Genomic DNA, 21,241 nt, shown 5'->3' with positions numbered 1-21,241 from the left:
GCAAGAATAGGCCATTCAGTCCTAATTATTCAATAAAATCCAATAACATCTTAAGCAAACTTTGAATTTAATCTAGTCAATAGTGCATTCCGGATTGAAAATGTGCTCCCAACACTAACCCTTTGGGGATGTTAGTTATCACTAGTAATAAAAATAAATATTACCATTTACTTTTTTGTTCCTCAGCCAATTTTAAATTCATAAAGCTCTTAAATGTATTTGATTAATTTTGATAGCATATTAATGTCTATGTGTACATGTCAACAACAATACTATAGAGAATGAACCAGTGGAACTAATCTTTCATTACCGTAAAATCATTACTTAGGCATGGGTTACTTACAACCCAGTGGTATGAATATTGATTTATCTAACTACAAGTAACCCTTGCATCCCCCTCTCCCACCCACCCAAGTCGCACCAGCTTCAAAACTGTTTTGTTGAGTCTCATTGTCTGTACTCATTTTCACCTAGCACACAGCTAACACAGCCTGTTTCCTTTATCATCGTTACTTTTTTGCATATCTTTCATTCATTTGTTCTATATCACATCACCATCTATATCTCTCGTTTCCCTTTCCCCTGACTCTCAGTTTGAAGAAAGGTCTCGAGCCGAAATGTCACCTATTCCTTTTCTCCAGAGATACTCACTGACCCGCTGAGTTACTGCAGCTGTTTGTGTCTAACTTTGGCATCTGCAATTCCTTCCTGCAAGCCTTTAGAATGTGGGAGGAAACTGGAGCACCCGTAAACCCACGCGAAAACAGGAAAACACCGTACAGACAGCACCCGTAGTCAGGATCGAACCTGGGTCTCTGGCGATGTAAGGCAGCAGCTCTACAGCTGCTGTGCCGCCCTGTGATGCCTGAAATGTTAACGGTGGTAGATTGGCGCGGGTGTGAGGAATAAACCGGTCAAACTAACACCATTCACCCGGTTTATTTCAAATCCGCGAGCTTTTACAACGGCAGCAATGTGTTAGGCGTGGGCTGTGACGAACCCCACCGTATTGTTCCTAATGCTTGTGCTGTGCTGTCCACTTGTAGGACGAGATGACAAGTGCTCTCGCAACCATGCGCGTCGACTACGATCAGGTGACGATTAAGGACTTGGATAAAACCAGCAACCCGCTCCTCAACAAGAGACGGAAGAAGCAGGTGTCGTCGGCACGCTCGACCTCTGCGATCTGCAGTAACCAGTGAATGTGGACCCAGGCCTGAGGGACGTCTGCCGCCACCACCAAACATCCCACGGCTTTTCAAGCTCGCTGCAGCCGTGCTCCACAGACCAAAGGTGGAGATTCTCAATGATAAAGAGGATGTTTATCGTGGCGGTGCAGCCGGGGGCGGGAGCAAGCTTATCTCTGAAATAGCACGTACACCCTCTTGCCATTTACCGCCACGGCACCTTCTATTACAAACAGTATTTTACCCGGAGTTTTAATTTGGCTCAATCTTTGCATTGACCTTGGAAAAACCAGCAGGTGCTTTAAAAATAAAATACAAAAAGAGAACGTGCCGTCAGCGGGTCAGGCCGCGGCTGTGGGAGGAGAACTGGCGTTTGCGCTGAAAAGCACAAAGCGGTGGAGTAACTCAGCAGGTCAGGTAGCATCGCTGGAGAACATGGATGGGTGATGTTTCGAGTCAAGGCCGTTCTCAGGTCTAAAGAAGGGTCTCGACGTGAACCATCACCAACCCATGTTCTCCAGAGATGCTGCCTGACCTGCGAGATTGGTCCCTGGGATGGCGGGACTGTCATATGAGGAAAGATTGAAAAGACTAGGCTTGTATTCACTGGATGAGGGGGTGACCTTATAGAAACATATAAAATTATAAAAGGACTGGACAAGCAAGATGCAGGAAAAATGTTCCCAATGTTGGGCGAGTCCAGAACCAGGGGCCAGCCTTAGAATAAAGGGGAGGTCATTTAAGGCTGAGGTGAGAAAAAACTTTTTCACCCAGAGTTGTGAATTTATGGAATTCCCTGCCACAGAGAGCAGTGGAGGCCAAGTCACTGGATGGATTTAAGAGGGTTAGATAGAGCTCTAGGGGCTAGTAGAATCAAGGGATATGGGGAGAAGGCAGGCACGGGTTATTGATAGGGGATGATCAGCCATGATCACAATGAATGGCGGTGCTGGCTCGAAGGGCCGAATGGCCTCCTCCTGCACCTATTTTCTATGTTTCTATGCTGAGTTACCCCAGCACGTTGTATCCTTTTAACCAGTATCTGCAGTTCTTTGTTTCTATACTAAGAGTTTTGCGTTGACACTGATTGGGAGGAAGGGGGCCGGCTGCGGGCCGACCGACTATTTCCAGCATTTTTTAATGGTTTTAAATTTGCAGTGTTGTTTTTGAAGATAGGCGATCGAAGGCAAACCTTAACTCTGGCGGGATTTGAATACTGCCTAGATTAGAGGATATTAGTTATAAGGAGGCTTGACAGACTTGGATTGTTTTTTTTTCTGGAGCGTTGGAGGCTAAGGGAAGATCTATCAGCATTTACGAGGTATAGGCACAGAATCTTTTTCGCAGGAGGGAAGTCCCCTGTAGACCGATGGGTTTCCGCCACACGCGCATAGTTCTATTTACACAGAACTATCGTCATCAGACACAAAGGATAAAGTTATAGATTACAGTGCATCAGAGATTGCAACAATGTTTAATATGATGATGGCGCTTGAAGCTGGATGGTGACAGGGCGGAGCTATCGTGCAATCGAAGATTAAAAACGAACACTGACTGGCTGGTTAGTCCGACGTTATGTAGTTTCTATGTAATTTTCTTGTTACGAACTGCGCAATGTGACAACCCCCAAGGTAAACTCCCTGAAAAGCTTTTTGCTCTTGTCTGACACGGTAGCATCTGCACGGCGGTTGCAGAAACGACTTAATGCGTCACCGCGAGCAACCCAGCTAAAAAGCTAAACTAATCTCAGCGATGACAACTTTGGCGGTAAGGATCAGGTTTGGGCGAGTCGGCTCAATCCTCCACCTCTCCTGATGGAGCTTGCGGGGGACATCACCTCTTCAATGAAACAGACGCCACTTCCCCCTCCACTTCCCCGTGGTCGCTGGGGGTGGGAGCCCTGCTTGCGGTTTATCTGTCTTGGTAGAAGTGGAGTTTTCAGCAAAAAGACTGTTGGTTAAGCACATAGATAGAACGGAAATTCATACCGTAATGGTTTTTAAATACCGATAAAATCAATTTAACATAAATAACTCCCATTGGTGAGACCTGCATGTCTTTATTTTCTCAGATAAATATTGTAAATATGTCAACAGTACTATGACCCGCTTGGCGTGGTGTTTATTATGTACTATGGGCCGACCATCTGCAGTAAAACATAAGATGCTTTGAGGAACTTTGATGGTGGAGCAGCATATGTCCAGGGCTTGAACGGGTGACTTTCTGGTCAGGACCTTTCTTCAGACTGACCAGCTTCACCTGATTTGATGCATGCCCATCCGCCGCTGCCCATGGCTCCAATGTCCTCTTGTGTACTCCTCCTTTCCAGCTGCCCAGGACCAGGCTGTGAACGCGGGTCATTTCTCTAGCTCCCTGCTCGCCGCTACTCCCCCATTACCCAGGACTGTGTGTGCGGCAACTTCCTCCCATCTAAGTATTGGGAAGAGTGAGGTGAATGCTCACCACAGCTTTCTACGACCGCCCAAAACTAAATCAGTATCTGATCACACTCAAGACTGGTCTCCAAAGCCTGCTGGATTTCCCTGTCCTGAGCCATTTAAACTCCCATCCCCATTGTAGGAGCCATTTATGTTCAGGCTAGCTACTGTTGGCATATTATATTATTTTGTCTAGATATATCTTACAGTATTATTTTTGGGCACTTGGGGACGGTATATATGGGCATAGTGGACGCTGAGTGGCAGACCAGGCACAGGGAGGGAGAGAATGCAGTTCTCACCAGACGGGGAGAACAGCCAGCTACAACTTGTTTACAGAATAAGGAAAACCTGGTACGTTCATCTCATTGTTTGTACAACTACTTCAATAAACAACAAGCTGGAAATAACGACTGGGAAATCTGTTCTATTTGGTCTGCATAAGATCACTCCTACTTCACTGCGTAGTAATGGCAACGGAAAGTTGGACACTCGAAGAGTCGGAAAGTTGCCATTACACTCATACTAACTTCTATCCTGGCCCAGATTGAGGCCACGCGTAAACAGGAAGAATTGCTTACAACCCAACGGCAGGAACATTGATTTCTCAAAATTTAGGTAACTTACCTACAAACAACTTCTCTCCCCACCCCCCTCCGTTCCATGTGTCACATTGAGACGCCGCCTCTGCTCGGATACTGCCCTAACCCGCAGAACGTTTTCCATTTTAACCTGTTTTCCAGAGCTTGCAGTAATGTTTTTTGGAGAGTTGGACTGGACCGAATGGCTTTGCATTAAATCAAAATGTGTTGTTTTGGGGTACGTGTAAAAGTACACACCCAAACTACAAATATTCAACCAGCACCCGAGTGCAGATTAATTAGGTGCATTTAGGGCAGGGAGCAGCCTTTGGTCATAATAAAGTACATCTAGTCGAACAAAATACAACGTGCTGGATTAACTCAGCGGGTCAGCAGCATCTGTGGAGGGAATGATGTTTCGGGTCGGGGCCCTTCTTCGGACAGATGACCTGCCCGCCGATGCTCAGTGGTCGCTAAGTGGTGTTGTGTGACCCTAAATTCACGGCTGCAGATGGACCAGGAATGGGACTGCAGAGCAACGAAGACTTCCGCGACAGTCCATCGAGCCACATTGACTCGGATCGCCTCTGGAGTGCTTGTAGTCCCGGCAAGTGCCCACAAGAGATCTCACAAAACTTGCGCATCCAACGCCGGTCAAACCGTCAGGTTACTTCGAACACCGGGAAACTTCGACAGTTGCTCGGGAACCGAGTTAGAATTTTAAGCCGCTTTTCTCTCTCGGATCCGAACAGACTATGTAAAAAAAAAGCCAAAATGCGATTAAAACTTCAGCGGGTTTACGTGCTTTGACCTGCAGCGTTTTACTGCATTTATTTTGCAATCACATGTCAACTCAAGGAGCAGAGGTGCTGGTATAGGGTGATTTCACGAAAGGTCACTGGAGCGTAGATCCGCACCCACGTGACCGAAAATCTCAAGTGGAAGACATGCTAGACATCCGCACATGTTAGTGGATGGGAAAACACGCACTTTCCCACCCGTTAAAAACATAGAAAACGGCCAGATTTTGATCTGCAATTTATTGTGCCAGTCGGGGTGACCGTGAGGCACAGCTACCTAGATTTACAGTAAAAAGAAAAGATAGAAACTAAGGTAAATTAAAGAGGGAGCTGAAGGTGCCAATCCAGTGGAAGTGAACAGCGGACATTTGCCGTGGAGATTTAAAGGTCCAAAATATCGGGAATTATCGCGTTTGCTCGCTGAATTTCATCAAAAGTAAGTCAATAATGCCTTACTTTTGATGAAATTCAGTGAGCAAACGCGATAATTCCTGCTGTTCACTTCCGCTGGATTGGCACCTTCATCTCTCTCTTTAATTTACCTTAGTTTCTATCTTTTTTTTTACTGTAAATCTAGGTAGCTGTGCCTCACGGTCACCCCGACTGGCACAATAAATTGCAGATCAAAACCTGGCCGTTTTCTATGTTTTTTAACGGGTGGGAAAGTGCGTGTTTTCCCATCCACTAACATGTACCGGATGTCTAGCATGTCCTCCACTTGAGATTTTCGGTCACGTGGGTGCGGATCTACGCTCCAGTGACCTTTCGTGAAATCACCCTATTACGGGGAGGAAGGGCAGTGCTGTTGGGAGCTGCTCGCACCCTCGGTTTGTTCAGAGGGAAGCCTAGAGTTCGTGCGGGGCAACTTTGTCACAGCAGCAGCTTTTGTGGCACATTGGAGCCGCTGCACATATTCTATGTTTAACCGCAGTTTTGTGGTCCGAGGAGCGTACACTTACTTACTCAGATTGTACAATTCGCACAACTTCCACTTCAACCGACTCCCTGGGAGAGCAGACAAGCCCCAGAGCCCTCGCTTTATTGGTGTCTGAAGGAGGACACAAATTTCTAAATCTACTTTTTCCAAAAGTCATCAAGAGTCAACCGGGAATCGCACGTAGAACAGACCAGGTTAGAGGAGCAGGTGTGACCTAGTTTCACACCCGGGCTATCTCTTCCCAAACCGTCGCTTTCACTGTCCACAACAAACCCCTGAGGCAATTGAATAGCTTACTGGCAACTAAGATAATAAGCACAAAGTCCCCTCTCCCACCTACCTCAAGCTTTCCCCCAACCCTCCCCGTCATCCCCCGCCCCCCCACCGCTCGGTGGTGCGGTTGTCCAGGATTTCCTGCACGCTTCCTGGGGACTGAGTTAAAAAGACGGCCAGAAAAGGGGTTGCAATTTGCCACTGGCCAGTGTCTTGTTGAATATTCACAGATTATTTACTCAGCAAACACGTCGCCGTTTCCAAAAACTGTAGACTTTGATTATTGTGTTTGGGAACATTTGTTTGGATTAAACACAATATTTCACAATTTCTCGCGAGTTTCTATTTATTGTTACACCGATTTGACAAATATTAGGGACTCCCACGTCCTGGATGACGGGGTATTGACAGGTGTAGCCAACGTAATGACCAAAGGGCAATGGTCCACGCTTGTTCAGAGTTACCTCGTTTGAGGCAAGATTATGTCGTCTGCTTCAGGTCCAGAATCGGTCCTGCTCAACAGGTCAGGCAGAGCACGTGGAGAGAGAAACAGAGTTAACGTTTCAGTTCGTTGAACATCCATGCGAATGAGGAAAGGCGACAGATCACCAAACTGAAATATTAACTTTCTCTCCCTCTCTGCAGACCTTTCTCAGCCTTTTCTCTTTTTATTTGGCATTCGTACGCGGAGAGATGGCGCGAGGAATCCAAGAAATCCTACCTGGAGTGGCAGCATGGTGCTCAAAAATGAAATTAGCAGTGAAGAGAGCTGCTCCTTGGCCCCCACAAGGGGAAACAGCCAGGGCTCTGCACACATAGCGGTATCAGACTACTCATGGACGCCACACCCAACTACAACGCAATACAGCCAGAAATGGGCGGCCAACCCGTTATCGAGGCAGACGTTCCCATTCCAATTTACAAACCAATAGTTTCGGAAGAATCCAAGGTGCTATACCTCGTTTGGGTTGGACCTCACTCAGGCCACACCCTCTCCTCCAAGACGGAACAAGGATAGGGTTCCCTTGGTTCACAGCTTTCAAATCTCAAGAGTCCACGACCTCGGAAACAGCTTGGTTATTCATCATTTCAGATCCAAATAACACTCTCTCCCCCCACCCTCGCACTTTCCCCTGTAGGAGGTGTTATACACCAGACCCTATGGATCCTCCCTCATCTCCATCCAGGGAGCTCAGCAGCCCTTCCAGGTGAGACAGAGGCTCACGCGCATGATCTCTTCTAATCTTATCTACTGCATTCACGGCACCCAATAAGCTCTCATTTATAGACACAACATGCTGGAGTAACTCAGCGGGACAGGCAGCATCTCTGGAGGGAAGGAATGGGTGACGTTTCGGGTCGCGACCCTTCTTCAGACCTTTACATTGGCGAGATCAAATGGTGACCGTTTTGCTCATCACTTGTGCTGGGTCTGCCAAGGCCTATTGGATCTCCCGGTTGCTAACCATTTTAACTCTCCTTCCCATACTGTCCCGGGCCTTCTCCTAACCATTGCCAAAGTGAGAACACGAGTACACTAACACTGGAGACACTAGCTCAAAACCCAATGATATAAACATTGAATTCTCCAATTTTAGGTAACGAATCTTCCCCCTCCCCCACACACACTCCTCCCCATGCCCCATCTGGCTGCATACCCATTTCTCCCTTTCCCATCTTACCTTTATTCGCTGCCCTGGCATTGCCTTTCGCCGCACTTCTTTCCGCTTTATCGTTTCCTCTCTGGTCCTTGTCCAACTATCTGCCAATCAAAATACCCCTCACCTGTATCCACCTATCACTTGCCAGGCATTTGCCTTGCCCTCATCTCTCTTCCAGCTCCCCCCACCCACTACAATCAATCTAAAGGATCATCACACGAACTCCGAATCGAAATAACATTTATTTATGTTCTCCAGATATACTGCCTGACCCACTGTTACTCCATACTGGGTGTCTTCTTTTAAATAGAAATCAGCATCTGCAGTTCCTTGTGTCTGCAAAAATTTGTTGATGACAAATCAATTGATGCTAGTTTATTTTAAAATATGCAATACAAACTGCTAAATGTCAAACCTGGGATGCCTTAATGGCATCTAAAGTCCAGGAGGCACCAAAAGCTTTTGATCCTCAAGACAAAACTCAGCTGCGATGACAGGGTGCACACAGACTCAAAACCAGGATGTGTAGGAATGAACTGCAGGTGCTGGTGTAAACCGAAGACAGACACAAAAAGCTGGAGTAACTCAGGCAGCATCTCTGGGGAGAAGAAGGAATGTGACGTTTCGGGTCGAGACCCATCTAAGAGTCTGAAGGATCTCGACCAGAAATGTCAGATATCGTGTGTCCTGCTCAATACGAGGATTCTCACTCTCAACTAGCCACGCTGGAAATGTATATAAAAGCGCACCACCACGGTGGGACAGGTTCATTCATGCTCTCTCTGTTCCAGCTGCACTTAAAATATGGTCACATCATTGGGCCAGGGTATATCACCTGCCTTTAACACAGTGAAAAGTTAAGGGATAGAAAGCAGCTCACAAACAAGAACGCTCACATATGTGCACACTGCAGTAAAGGATTAAATATTTAGACACCATGAACTTACAAGGCTGAAACCTCCTGCATTTCTGTTTGGCGACATGGCTAACTTCTAAAGAGAGGAAAAGACAAGATGCACCAAGGCAGTGAAAATTAATTTGAAGAGTTCCTAATGAAAAGATTTCTGATAATGCAAAGAACCCACATAGGTGGGGTGTATGTTTGCATTTCCACTCTCTGATCCAAGGTGTGCTTTCGTAGGGGAAATTCCAAGAACCACCAAGGCAGAGTTGAGGTCAGATGGAGTTACAATAAATAATATTTATCTATTTACAATAAGCATCCAAAAGAAGCTTCATAAAGAGAACTCCAGAACTTACAGCCCAAATAACTGAAGACATCAGTTACCAATGTAGGATGAAGGAAGTGAAGAATGTGTGAGGTCAGAAATCAAACAGGACAGAGATCAAAGGGGTTGAGGGCTTGGGTAGTAAAGCCAGGGAGGAACCTGAACACAGTGATGAGTTTTAAAATTCTGGCATTATCTGACTGGAGCTAATGCATACCATGGGACTATGGGTAATAGGGCACGGATGCAGGTACCAGAGGCTCGATTAAATTCAGTTTAGGGTCTTCAAGAACCACCAGACCAGGTCATCTTTAAATGAAAACAAAGAGTTACCTTATTGCTGGCACTGGATGACTGAAGAATTTGCTATATTTTAATGTCAGATCTTGCTGCTGCACAAAATTATCAATGGCCCAAGATACAGATATTGAAAACTGGTTGTTTATTTTATACGCACACTATAAAGTCGAGGCTACAAGCAGAAATTTCCTGACAAAATAAGTGGTGTGTTTATCATAAATTATGCAGCAAAGTACACAACTTACTTCAGGAACATTCTCACACAGACACTTAGGTAAAAGACATATCTACTAAAACACAAAATGCTCTAGACTTTATTTCATTTTCAAAATAAAAAAAACAGAACAAGAGGTCCATTAGGCAGTTTACAGATTGGTAACATTGAATTACAAAAAATGGTTTCTTTTTATAAACAACAAATTTATTTTCTGTATGGGGGAAGGGAGGGAGAAGTTGGCAGAAGAGATGGGGTAAAGAATGAATAAACTTGCAGTTTTGTCTCCTGGTATGGGGCAAAATCACAAGGGCACCCTTTACAGGTCTGCCTGATGCAGCAACAGTACCATTTCCATTGCACTTGTCACAGCATAAGAGATCTTTTCTATTTTGTACCCGTTGCACATATCCAGACAGCAGTTTTCAGAACGGTGGTTAGCAGCATAGACTCCCTTCACTCCTACTGGTAACAATCTCTGGGATTTGAATACAATGCAGTCAAGCCCATTTCTACATTTAATAAAGGAAGGAAAGAAACTGGCAGGATCTTGTCCACACCAGCGGCAGAAGACATCACACCGCTTTTCAAGTAGTTGCAATACACTCAACCATTTATCAATGAAAGCAATGGAAGCACTGAACAGTACAGACTGGGAGGAAAGAATACAGACAGACACACTGAAGATGGTGGCATGTTACCATTTCCCTGCTGCCCCATCTAAAAGTGCAAGGAAATCATGATATTTACACAGTGCCATCTGTCTGATGTTCACTTTGGGGCAGGATTTGGATTGCACTGAGCTCAATAAACACCTCTGTGAATAAATTTGCAACACAAAACCTGGAGGTGAATTAGAGTCTGGAAAGGGAACCTGATGGCATCCAGGAGCTGTAGCTGTAATCTGTCTAATAATATGAATCTGTACGATTAAAGGCCAACCTCCACTCTTCCTGGTAACTGGATTCAAAACTGTTAAAGATGTAGAATGTAGCTATTACTAAGGACAGCCAGCTGTTTTTTTTAAAAGCACAGGACTGTGCAAGCACGTACACGTTCACAGAAAAGACAAGGCTCTTGTGAAGTCACACATACTTTTAGATTCAACAACAATCCACCCACACTTCATCCAAATTTACCTCCTGACCATTTCACCATGCAAGTTATTAGAACTCATCAGATTGACTTAACTAGAGCAAAGGGATAAAAATAATATGAATAATGGCAGTGTATGGTCAGAAACAGAAGGTCTCATCATTAATATGCAGCATTATTTGATGTTCCATACATACATAAATTTACTCCCACTGTCACAGAATGCAGTCAATAGATTTGAGAATCTTTTCAAATGAATAGTCTGGCTCCTCAAAAGTTTCCACAGTTTAAAGTAATACTCAATGCGCTGGGTGCTACAATGGAAGCTTAGTCAGAACCAAATCTCCAAGGTTTTCATGGTCACTACAGCCTACCAGCAAATCCAGACAATTATTCAGCTATCAGGTTAAACACAAAATAGTCCAAGTTACGAGAATGACAAGATCACAGTGATGCACTTTCACCCACTCTCTTGCCAACACTTCCATTTCACGTCTTACATTAACACATGACACAATAGTTAAAGGGATGTTATAAAGAAAATAAAGTCTTTCAAGTCTTTGGAAAGTTGATAACCACTATCGCAGGCTGACAGATGGTGGTGCCTTGATTGGAGTTTATTAAAGGCCGCTCACTAATATTTTTTGTGATATGCTTGAACAAAAAAAAAGTAAGAAATCAAAACTTGCATAGCTAATGTTTCTAAGGCTTCTATCAATTAATCTTGTTTATTTCATATGGCAATACATGCTAGATAGGTGTCTGGGGATTGAAAGGAAATCAATAAAGACAAAAATAAATACCTATTTGAAGTTAGATTCAGTGCAGGTCAGAATGACATACCAATTAATCAAACCACATTCTAGCAATTTCCAGCTAAACTATTTTGATTTATGTTTAAGAAATGAAACAGACGTATGCTGAAGTCAGCCTGAGTGTTCTCGCCTGCTCACAATCAGAAAGTGAACCAAAGGTTTTCAAAGATGTCACCAATCCCATTAAAGACTGTGGTTCCGAGAGGAAAGAGGAGGGGACTGTGATGGGGAAATTAGAGGGAGGAGGAAGGTTATTGCAGAAACTAAAATACCTGGGGCAGAATTGGTGCACGGCTGGTATTTCCAAAATGATGCAATTCATTTTGGTTTTAATGACAGTGTGAAAACTGACTTCCAGAAGCAGACGGTCAAGGTTAGCATCATGGCAGCAGGAACACTTCTTGTTAAACTGAAAGCAAGCTTCCTGGCGGCATAACAGGGGATTGAATAGTGCTGGTTCACATCAAGGCCGCTTGTCTCAGACTTCACAATACTGCACACTCAGAGGAAACCTGCATCTCAGTCAGTGTAAGGATTTAGCTCATTGCCTCAGACCAACCTATTTAGATTAATGTTTTTTTTAAGTTAGTTCAAGTTATATTTCTCAGAGATTCTGGGTGCCTTTCAATTGATTAACACAAAGTTTAGTGCTACATTTCATGGTCAAATATTTTTCCAATGTTCATCAAGACTGCCAACTGGTTAATTAAATTGGGTGTTGTTTGTCCGTATGGTCTGTACTTCAGAGTGCGAATTAGTGTCTTTGGAAAACAGGAATGGGGAGGTAGGAGGGAGAATTATTTCAATGAAGGATTTGTAATGGATAGGATACTTAATTTTTTTTTTTAGTGTTAAAATAGGGTGTCCATTGAAGTGAGACACAGTTTGAAGCTGGGCTAAAACAAGGCTAAACTGGGCTAAAAAGGGGACACTGCTTGCAACTATTTGTCCCTCCTGTGACTACACAATGCCAACTTCAGCTGTGCAATACTCCTGTGGCATCCTTATGAACGTTTCTGAGAACTGGTCAAAGGTGCCACCTGCATCATAAGGAGAACAAGCTCTGACTTACAGCTGACTGGCAAGGTGACTTCAGGTAAAAATGCAACAGCATATATCAGATCAGTGACCCACAATCAATTGCATGAATGCAATACAGAGTCATTAATCTAAGGACGGAAAGATGCTTCACCACACTTAACTAAAAATGTACAAAACATTTGAGATAAATTGTTGGAAAATCACCTCCTCCAGGTCGTGAAATGGGTCAAGACTGATGACAGATGGTTCTAACACTCATCTGTTGCGCCTTGTTTAACCCTTGGAGCCAGAATATTTTTGGTCTGACTACATTGGTCCAAATGTCAGCTGAACTTTGGTCAGAATTATCATCCCTGTTTTCTTTTCCCTCCAAGACATATGAATTTAGTTACACTTGTGATAATAAATACCCAAGTCCATAAATAAGTTAAAGGTGTAATTTACTTTCAAGGAAAAAAAGCAATAATAATGCTGCCGTTAAATTTTAAACCAAACCTTAACCTGGAAATTCTTCTAAAAGTTGTCTGGTTTAATATTTTTATATCTCAGAAAGTCTGAACTTGACCTGAATGAAGTAATTCACTGCAGACTTCCAGCTGGCACAGTTTGTGTGTTCTTCCAGCTGGATGATTCGACCACTGTAATGTGCCCGTACAGAGGCTAATAAACAAAATATTCTGCATAAAACGTCACTTTAACACAAGGTACTTCCCACTTTGCATCCATGGAAGAACTTTGCCAAACACTTAACAGCATCACACAAACCCAATCCGAGAAAAGAACATTACCTAAATGGTATTTATGAATTCCAAATTTAACAGTTCATGTGGGGACAAGAATTGTGTTTCATGGTAACTCTTAGAACTTAAATGAGAATCTGTAATCAAACTTAGGGTCACCTGCCATATTTATGGAACAGTAAAAGATTCCTCCACAGGCACTCAAGTTAATGGCGGAAGCGAACATTCAGAGAGATGGTCCTCTCTCAGCTTAATTTCCCACCCTTCAAGTTTTCTCCCTGTCCTGTTTCACACAAATTCAATTCTTGAGTGGCTCAGAGGTGGGAATATGAGACAAGAAGCCATTTTCTTGTTCTTCTTTCAAATCCAAGGAGTCAAAACAACTGCTGGATATCATTTTGCCCTGCAGATTGGGCACAAAGCCTGCTGGATTCTAGTGTGTGGCTCAGGGCTGCACTGCCTGATGCATTCCTCTGTTAAGCCCACCGAGGGCTGGTATCTGGTCAGTTTTTCAAACAAATTCTATCCAGTCAGAGCTTGCTAGCTCACTATCTCCCCAAGCTTTTCATCCATGGAACTCTGCTCTGTATCATGACCTGAGCAAAATAAATCTTTCAATTCTGCAGTATCATTCCAACTTAATACTGATGCAATGCTCCCTCATGTTACCTGCTCATTGAAAATATCAAGCACTGTTTGTTCTGCTCACAAGCTGTTATCAAAGCTTTTCCTGAAACACAAACGTATCTACAAATGTGTTAGCATCAAATTTACATGACACATTCAGACATATAGATGTAAAAGTCCCTTTTTAAGAAGATACACTCCCCCTTTAAACAAGTTATTGTCGTATTGCTCTTTAAACAAATGTGCCCACCACTCAAACAGAAACTGCACCTCTCTGTTGAAACCAGATTTCTGTTAAATTCTCAATTGTAGGCAAAAGCATCTTCCAGGCAAGAAAACTAAAAAAAAAATTCAGCTGAAAGTTTTATTTTAAAAAACTTGGCCAATAATTTAAAAAAAACTTTTAAAAAGGCAACATTTACAATGGTGGTCGGCCATAAAATTTGGGAAAGTGACACGTTTCTTTATTTAATCATTTAAAAAGATTTGGATAACAGCCTTGTCCCTTGTGGGTTGGTCAGCCCAAGTTACTGCTTGTGACCTCGATGACATCATCATCCGAGTTGCCAGTGGCATCCAACCCCAGAGGCAAGTCCAACTGGGGAGCTGTGGTGCCAAGGAGCTCCTGAGCAGAGTATCCGGAAGACGAGGATGACGACGATGATGGCACAAAGACTCTGCTGGGTTGGTCCACGTTGGCCGGCAGACTGTTGGTGAGTAGGGGCACTGGATATGGAGCGAACATGCGGGGCTCACTGAGCGGAGAGTGGGCAAAGTGATGAGGCAGGCCGGGAAGCAGGCCCGTGGACACTGCCGAGGTGGGGTTGAGCATGAAGGGCACCGAAGCTCCGGTCGCTGAGGTAGGGACGGCACGGCCAGCCGAGCTAGCAGCAAGACGCGGGTCAGTAGTCATGGGGTACATCAGCCGCGTGTCCCCCAGCAAACTGGGCAGGGTGTAGTAGGGGCTCCCTGTGCCGTACAAGGGGTTCAAGAGAGTCGGACAATTAGCGGCCAACCCGGGAATCTCGGGGCTGAGGCCGACAGATGATAGGTTAAAGCCGGCGGGGAGCGAATAACTCTGCATCGGCATCGAGTGTCTTTGCTTCCGGGCGTGATCCTCCAACGAAGGCGAGGAAGACTTCCGCTTGCCGCCCCTGCCGTTCATCCCAAATGCACTGGAGGTCCAGTCAGCATAGATGCTCGCCGAGGGCAGGTTCAAGGAGGCCGTGCAGGCCGATGCTGGGCTGCTGACCCCCATGAGCTGGTCCGATGGCTGGGCCTGCCTCAGCTTGCCATGATCCCCCTGTGTGTTGGTGACGATACCAGGCCGGTCTCCAGACTCTCTGGCTGCAGCCGCCTCGGCGTAGCGCTGGAGCTCACTTATTATTTCCGGGCTGTCCGGGGAAAGAGGCCGTGCTATTTCATCTGGAGACAAGCCCTTCTGTGACTGATCCGGTGAGCTGGAGCTGTGACCTTTGAGGCCTGCTACATTGAGGGCTGCTCCCTGCGAGCCTGGAAAAAATCAAAACAGAATTGGACATTCAGCTGGAACCGGATTCAGCCTCAACCTAGTCCTTTGCTGACTTTATTGACCGGACAATGTTCCTTTTTGGCGGCTTCTCTGGGCAGGATGTTCTTTGTAGATCAATCCTCATTAATCTCAATTTACTTCCTCTCTACCAATCTTTATCCCCGACCCTTCCCCTGCCCCCCAACCCATCACTCACACACACATTTCAATGCAGTGAAGTCTTGCTTATAAATCTCTACATTTTCTTGCTCCACATTAACTATCCTTTCACCTCCATATTTTCATGCTCTTTGTTTCCAACAACCACCTATATTTTGTAGAAACTTACTATGTCGAAGATACTTTATTATATTACAGCAACTGCACTTTAAAAATTCTTAATTGAATGAAAAGTATCTAGGAATGTCTTATGTAGCTATTTTTTTTAATAGTTTCTGGACAATTTCTCATTGATCTACCTTCAAAAGTTTCCTAAAACCTGCATTTGTAGCCATCTCCTGCATGTAAGCTATGCAGTACCTTAAAACATTTTCCAATTAAGATGCTGCTTCACTTCAACTTGTCTGCTATGCAATGGCCCTCTGAATGCCTGGTTGTAATACTATCCTCAACATTTTCCTTCTTCCTCCTAGTCCTGAGCAATGGAGCTCACCTCAGGTTTCCCATCTCCTTAAAATCTACTCTCATTCAAAATCAAAGCTCATTAATGATGAAATTTAGCTATTCTTCCTAATTTGGGTGGTAGTGAACAAACTCTGAACTTGAGCAACATTGCTTCTAATTCAACCATTTTGCAGAGCTAAGTTATACAAATCAAAACCCACCATTGAAAGAAATGTACACATTTGCCTCCACAGCAGCTAAATCTTACTCATTGCAGCACCAGGTGAGGTGTGCATATATCCATTTCTTCTCTGCTCAGGAAGCTGTTGGGTAGTTGTTTACCGAGGAAAAGATGAATCCAGAGATTCTCACCTGATGCCACTGCATAATTTCCCTCAGCCACTTTAGGTTTATTGCCCATCCGGACGGCAAATATCCTTCCATCACATGTGCGGATGTACATCCCTAAGAGAAAGAAAGGCGCAAGGTATTTTAATAAGCAAACAAAAGTGTCTCAAAATTATTTTCAGCATATCATTTTTTTGGATACTTTGTTTTGCTTCTGTGAAATGAAGCAAAATCAATGAATACGTTAACATGACTTAATACGTAGCCCTAAAATTGCACCTCTCGCCATTCATGGACTCAAGTAACCTCCTATTCTGTGCACATCTGGGATTCCCTTCTCTTTGTATAATTATAGATCACAATTCTGAATTCGGAAGGTTGTAAGAGGCAAGTTCACAAAATCTAGGCTGGCACTCCAACGGTTAAAAGGCAGTGCTTTATTGGAAATGGTGTCATGGATGTGATGACACCATCTTCAGGCCACATTTATGAGCGCATTGTATTATTTAAAAAAATACGAGTACTTTCTCATTTCATTAACTTGAAGATCTTATCTTTCAGTACAGATAAGCAGTCAGGTTTCCCACATTCTACAGTAACATCATCTCACAACAATTCATTTTGCGCTGTTACTTTGACCTCCAAAGAACTGCAAGGAATTGTAATTGGAAATAATTGTCACCCTGCCCTCCAATCTTCAGGTGAAAGGATCCTATTTGAAACTACAGTGTGCCTTCACTTTGCAGCTAAAACCACTAATTCAATGTACCTTGATTGGAAGTGTTGTAATACTCACAAACGACACCCTAACAAGCTAATAGTTTGGATTACATTCTCAACAAAATCCTCCAAAAAAGTTTTAAAACCTTCATAATATTGACGTTTTGAGAAACTGATAAAACAGAGATGGTATCATTAAATCAATGGGAAGTCTTTGAACACATGTCATATTGGTGGTGGAGGCTCCAATATTTGTCTCGTGCAAGTGGTCGGGCAGGGCAAGATTTACTTGTTATTATGGGTTACTTGGAGGCAGAAAATCAACTGCTACTCCCATATATTGACTGGAATGAATAATGGAAAGGGAAAGGCAAGTCCTGCAGTGGACAGAGTGACAGACAGGTGGCAGAGAGTTACCACAATGTTTGTGTCTATTCTGGTGTATTTGTATAAATGGACACCCAATGCAATTCCAATAAGCATGCAACTAGCAGAAAAATAATACATTCAACAAATGTGGCCTTTTGGTTTCAAAGAATGTAGGAAAATCTCCATTAAATTACTTCAAGACGTTCCTATTTATTCTAAAGCCAATGGTACTACAACGAAAGAAAAAGCAAACTCCATAAGCAATAATATGACAAATACCTAATAATTTACTTTTATGATTATCTGAGAGATAAATAATAACTAGGATACAGGGGATAATGTCACTGCTCCACACTGAAGTTGCATCATGGGATTTTTACGTCACCTCAGTGAGATGATGCTGCCTCTGTTTAATGTCTTGTGAGAAGGACACAACCCAGCAAGTGACCCACTTCCAAAGTGATACATTATTCTGTTTGGATATGACTCCAACCTGCAACTTCGTTCCTGAGAAGCTTGACTGAAAAGCAATAATGAGGAGGAAAGATTATAGGTTAGAAAGGTGCAAAGACAGATTACTTCCACAGTGAGAAAAACTACCTTTGGTTCCCCTGATTACATGGATGCTTTCACCAGCATTAATTCTTGCTTGGACATCAGTTGATGTATTAGTTCCAGGAATGATGATATCTGTAAAGGAAAGGAAGAAAATCACTAACAAAGAAAATTAATATATTATAAGTGTGGTCATTTGGCTCACTATATCTACATTAATATAAATAGTGTTGTGGAATCTCACTTTTGAAAGTCCTACCACTACAGATTGGAATCTCTATGTACATATTCAAGCGCTGTTTAAATCTGCTTCTAACGTTCAGGTAGATAGTTCTGGCCCCCAACACCCTCACAACAAAATAAAAACCTCTCCTGCCATCTACTACCAACTACACTTTTTTTTACCTAGTATTTATACATTTGGAACTCCCATACCACCAGCAAAAAATTCGAAGAATATTAAGTGATCTCACGATATACTTTCAAAACTCAAAATAAGTGTGGAAGTACATTTTTACACAAAGGCAGGTAGTGCAATTATTGGTCCATTAGCAGCACCATCCACTAATAATTTTGCCCTTCATGTGATGGCGAGTACATTTGTGTTATTTTTGCTTTAGTCCACATTAATACTGTTTAGCCCCAATATACAAAATTACAGTGTAAAGTCTTGTTATTTAAAAACAAAGATCATATATAGTTTGACAATTTATTTAAAAAGCATTAAGAAATGTCTCACTTGTATCCATCTATCATCTGTCAGGCTTTATCCCGCCTACCTCTTTTCAGCTTTACCCTCCCTACTAGTCAGTTTGCAGAAGAGGCCCGACCCAAAACATTGTCTGTCCATTCTCTCCACAGATGCTGCCTGTCCCACTGAGTTAATCCAGCACTTTGTGTTTTGCTCAGGAGGTGACATTTAATTTGCAAATGTATTTAAATACAAAGAGATAACATATATTTGGGAAATTATTTACAGGTTTATGCAGAGGATATTAGTGAGTATTTTTTTGAGTAACTCAAATGCAAACAGCAAACCTAATTCCCCATGGGCGGCAAAGAGTTGAGACTATACTGCTCATTGAATTAATTCTTCCTGCGTTTAACCCTCCTCAGGAAAACATGTTCCTCCTTCTTTATCCAGGCACTTAAATTTTAAATAACTCAATCCACCTTTTCTGTCCCAAGAAGGTTATCCAAGCATATCCAAAGGTTCTCATGGCTATAATTTTCTAATTTTGCCAACATTTGCATAGATTCCCGCCGAGTCCTCTCATTTGAGGAGAACTGTATGCCCTACTCAAGTTGTAGGTGATCTAGTGATTATGAACAGTTCCATCCTAATTTATTTGCTCATATTGCAGGCCTTAGTTACCAAAACATTTTTGACACCTAATTGTGCTGTCCTGCGACCTTTAAAGATGCATGGATATATAATTTAAGATCCATCTATTCATCCACACCATTGGTTATTCTCCCATTTAACATACATTCCCATTGCATGTTACACTTCCCACCTACCGGACCATCTTAATCTTTTTGTGGTCCAAAACATTCCTCCTCAATCAGTCTGCATGCCTTTTTATCACGTACCTTACATTTTGGTCTAAATCATTAACATATAGACAAATATTACGAAAAACAAAGGATTGAGTGTCGATCCATACACCATTGTTAGAATGTGCTTGGGAAGAGCTCAAGTAACGCATCTGTTATAAAATAAAAGACTTGCATTCTTTTGGGGCATCTTAAAGCACTTTACAGTCAATTAAATATTATGGAAGTGCTTGTAACGTAGGAAATGCAATTTACACACAGCACGGTTCCCCAAAGAGAAACAAGTGAATGGCTTTGACTGAGGAATAGATGTTGGCAATGACTAAGACAATAATTTCCCCAACCTTCTTCTAAATAACTGTGGCATCTCTTATATCACATAAACGTAAATGAATGAACAGATGAGGCCCCAATTTAATCTGAAATCAACAATGCAAAACCTGCTCACTGTTGCACGGTAGCATCTGTCCAGGCTGTGCACATGTTTCTGGGACTTGAAACACAGGTTCTTATTCACTATCTTCTGAATTGATCGATGGCTGATATCTATTGATTGGCAGTAGTGGAAGGAAGAACTTCGCCCCACGCCCCACCTATTTTCAGAATACTACTCTTTGAATAGTCATCACCTTTACATGGACCACAATGCCTACCTGTGGTAGTGACAATTTTTTGCACCACAACACCAGCTCGTTGGAGGTGCCCAACGGAAAATACAGGACCAAATCCTGTATTAGGAATTCCCATTCCACTTGGAACCTGCCTTGGCATCATGGGAATCGGTGTTGACTGTACTGGCCGAACACTAGCCACAGGCTTCTCATCTAATCCCTTGATTGCGCCTCTCCTGCAGGAAAGAACCGTAACATCAATTCACAAAGCAAGACACTCCACAGGTTCAGAGAACCAAATGCTCAAGTAGCTTTGAAGGTTCATTTAAAATTGATTTCACAAACTGCAACATCATTCAGGTGACATTTCAAATAGGCGACATTTCAAATAGGCATCAACAATATGGGGATTTCAGTAAAATGAAATTCCATCATCTCCTTCATAATATGCTTCCATGTGTTAACTCAATTCCAAGCTGATGCTTTGGAAATGGAGGAAGAGGAAGTGGCACTTTCAACATAGAGTAGGGAACAGGAAGATTCCAAATCCTAATCCAAAAGCTATGATTGATCTGTTCCTAGTTATATTCTGCCCCAATTGGAAATAGGTTATACCTATTGATGAAATGCCTAATTTGTTCAACCCTGCGGCCACAAGGCTTCCCGACGTGCCGTGTGACCAGAAGGCTTCCGAACAGGCCACGGAGGCCTTTATCAAGGCGGCGCAGTCTCGATGCCTACCAGATCGTCGCGTAGAAGCCCAGGTTAGAGCCCGGCCGGGGTCTCGCGGGTCTATCGGAGGAGCCTCGCCTCGCGGGCCAGAGCCCGGGTCGGCAGAGCGGCGGACGGAGCCCGTGGCTGGGGCCTGGGTTGGCACCACGGAGACCTCAGGAGAGGACTTGGCAGCGTTGTAATTCATTTCACTGCACCTCTGGGTGCATGTGATGAATAAAATTGACTTTGACTCTGAGGGGTAGGTGCGGCAGCCAATGATGGCGCCTACCGACGG

At 43.4% G+C, this 21,241-nt stretch overlaps 2 protein-coding genes across 2 annotated transcripts in view; one reads left to right on the top strand and one right to left on the bottom strand.

Annotated features, from left to right (window-relative positions):
• Positions 1-4,046, top strand: part of LOC129704584 (MAP kinase-activated protein kinase 2-like) — a 45,644-nt gene extending 41,598 nt beyond the window's left edge. The window contains exon 10 of the mRNA XM_055647804.1: positions 1,047-4,046. Coding sequence (XP_055503779.1) covers positions 1,047-1,202 — 156 coding nt within the window. The 3' untranslated portion in view covers positions 1,203-4,046. The remainder of the gene's footprint in view (positions 1-1,046) is intronic.
• Positions 4,047-9,535: 5,489 nt separating this feature from the next.
• rad54l2 (RAD54 like 2) overlaps positions 9,536-21,241 on the bottom strand; it is a 57,859-nt gene continuing 46,153 nt past the window's right edge. Inside the window, exons 19-22 of the mRNA XM_055647803.1 lie at positions 20,275-20,468; positions 18,110-18,199; positions 16,445-16,537; positions 9,536-15,450 (exon numbers count right to left, since the gene is read on the bottom strand). Coding sequence (XP_055503778.1) covers positions 14,456-15,450; positions 16,445-16,537; positions 18,110-18,199; positions 20,275-20,468 — 1,372 coding nt within the window. The 3' untranslated portion in view covers positions 9,536-14,455. The remainder of the gene's footprint in view (positions 15,451-16,444; positions 16,538-18,109; positions 18,200-20,274; positions 20,469-21,241) is intronic.

The sequence above is a fragment of the Leucoraja erinacea genome, chromosome 16 (assembly GCF_028641065.1).
Source record: "Leucoraja erinacea ecotype New England chromosome 16, Leri_hhj_1, whole genome shotgun sequence".
Taxonomy (NCBI): domain Eukaryota; kingdom Metazoa; phylum Chordata; class Chondrichthyes; order Rajiformes; family Rajidae; genus Leucoraja; species Leucoraja erinaceus.
This window is presented reverse-complemented; position numbering and strand designations above follow the sequence as displayed.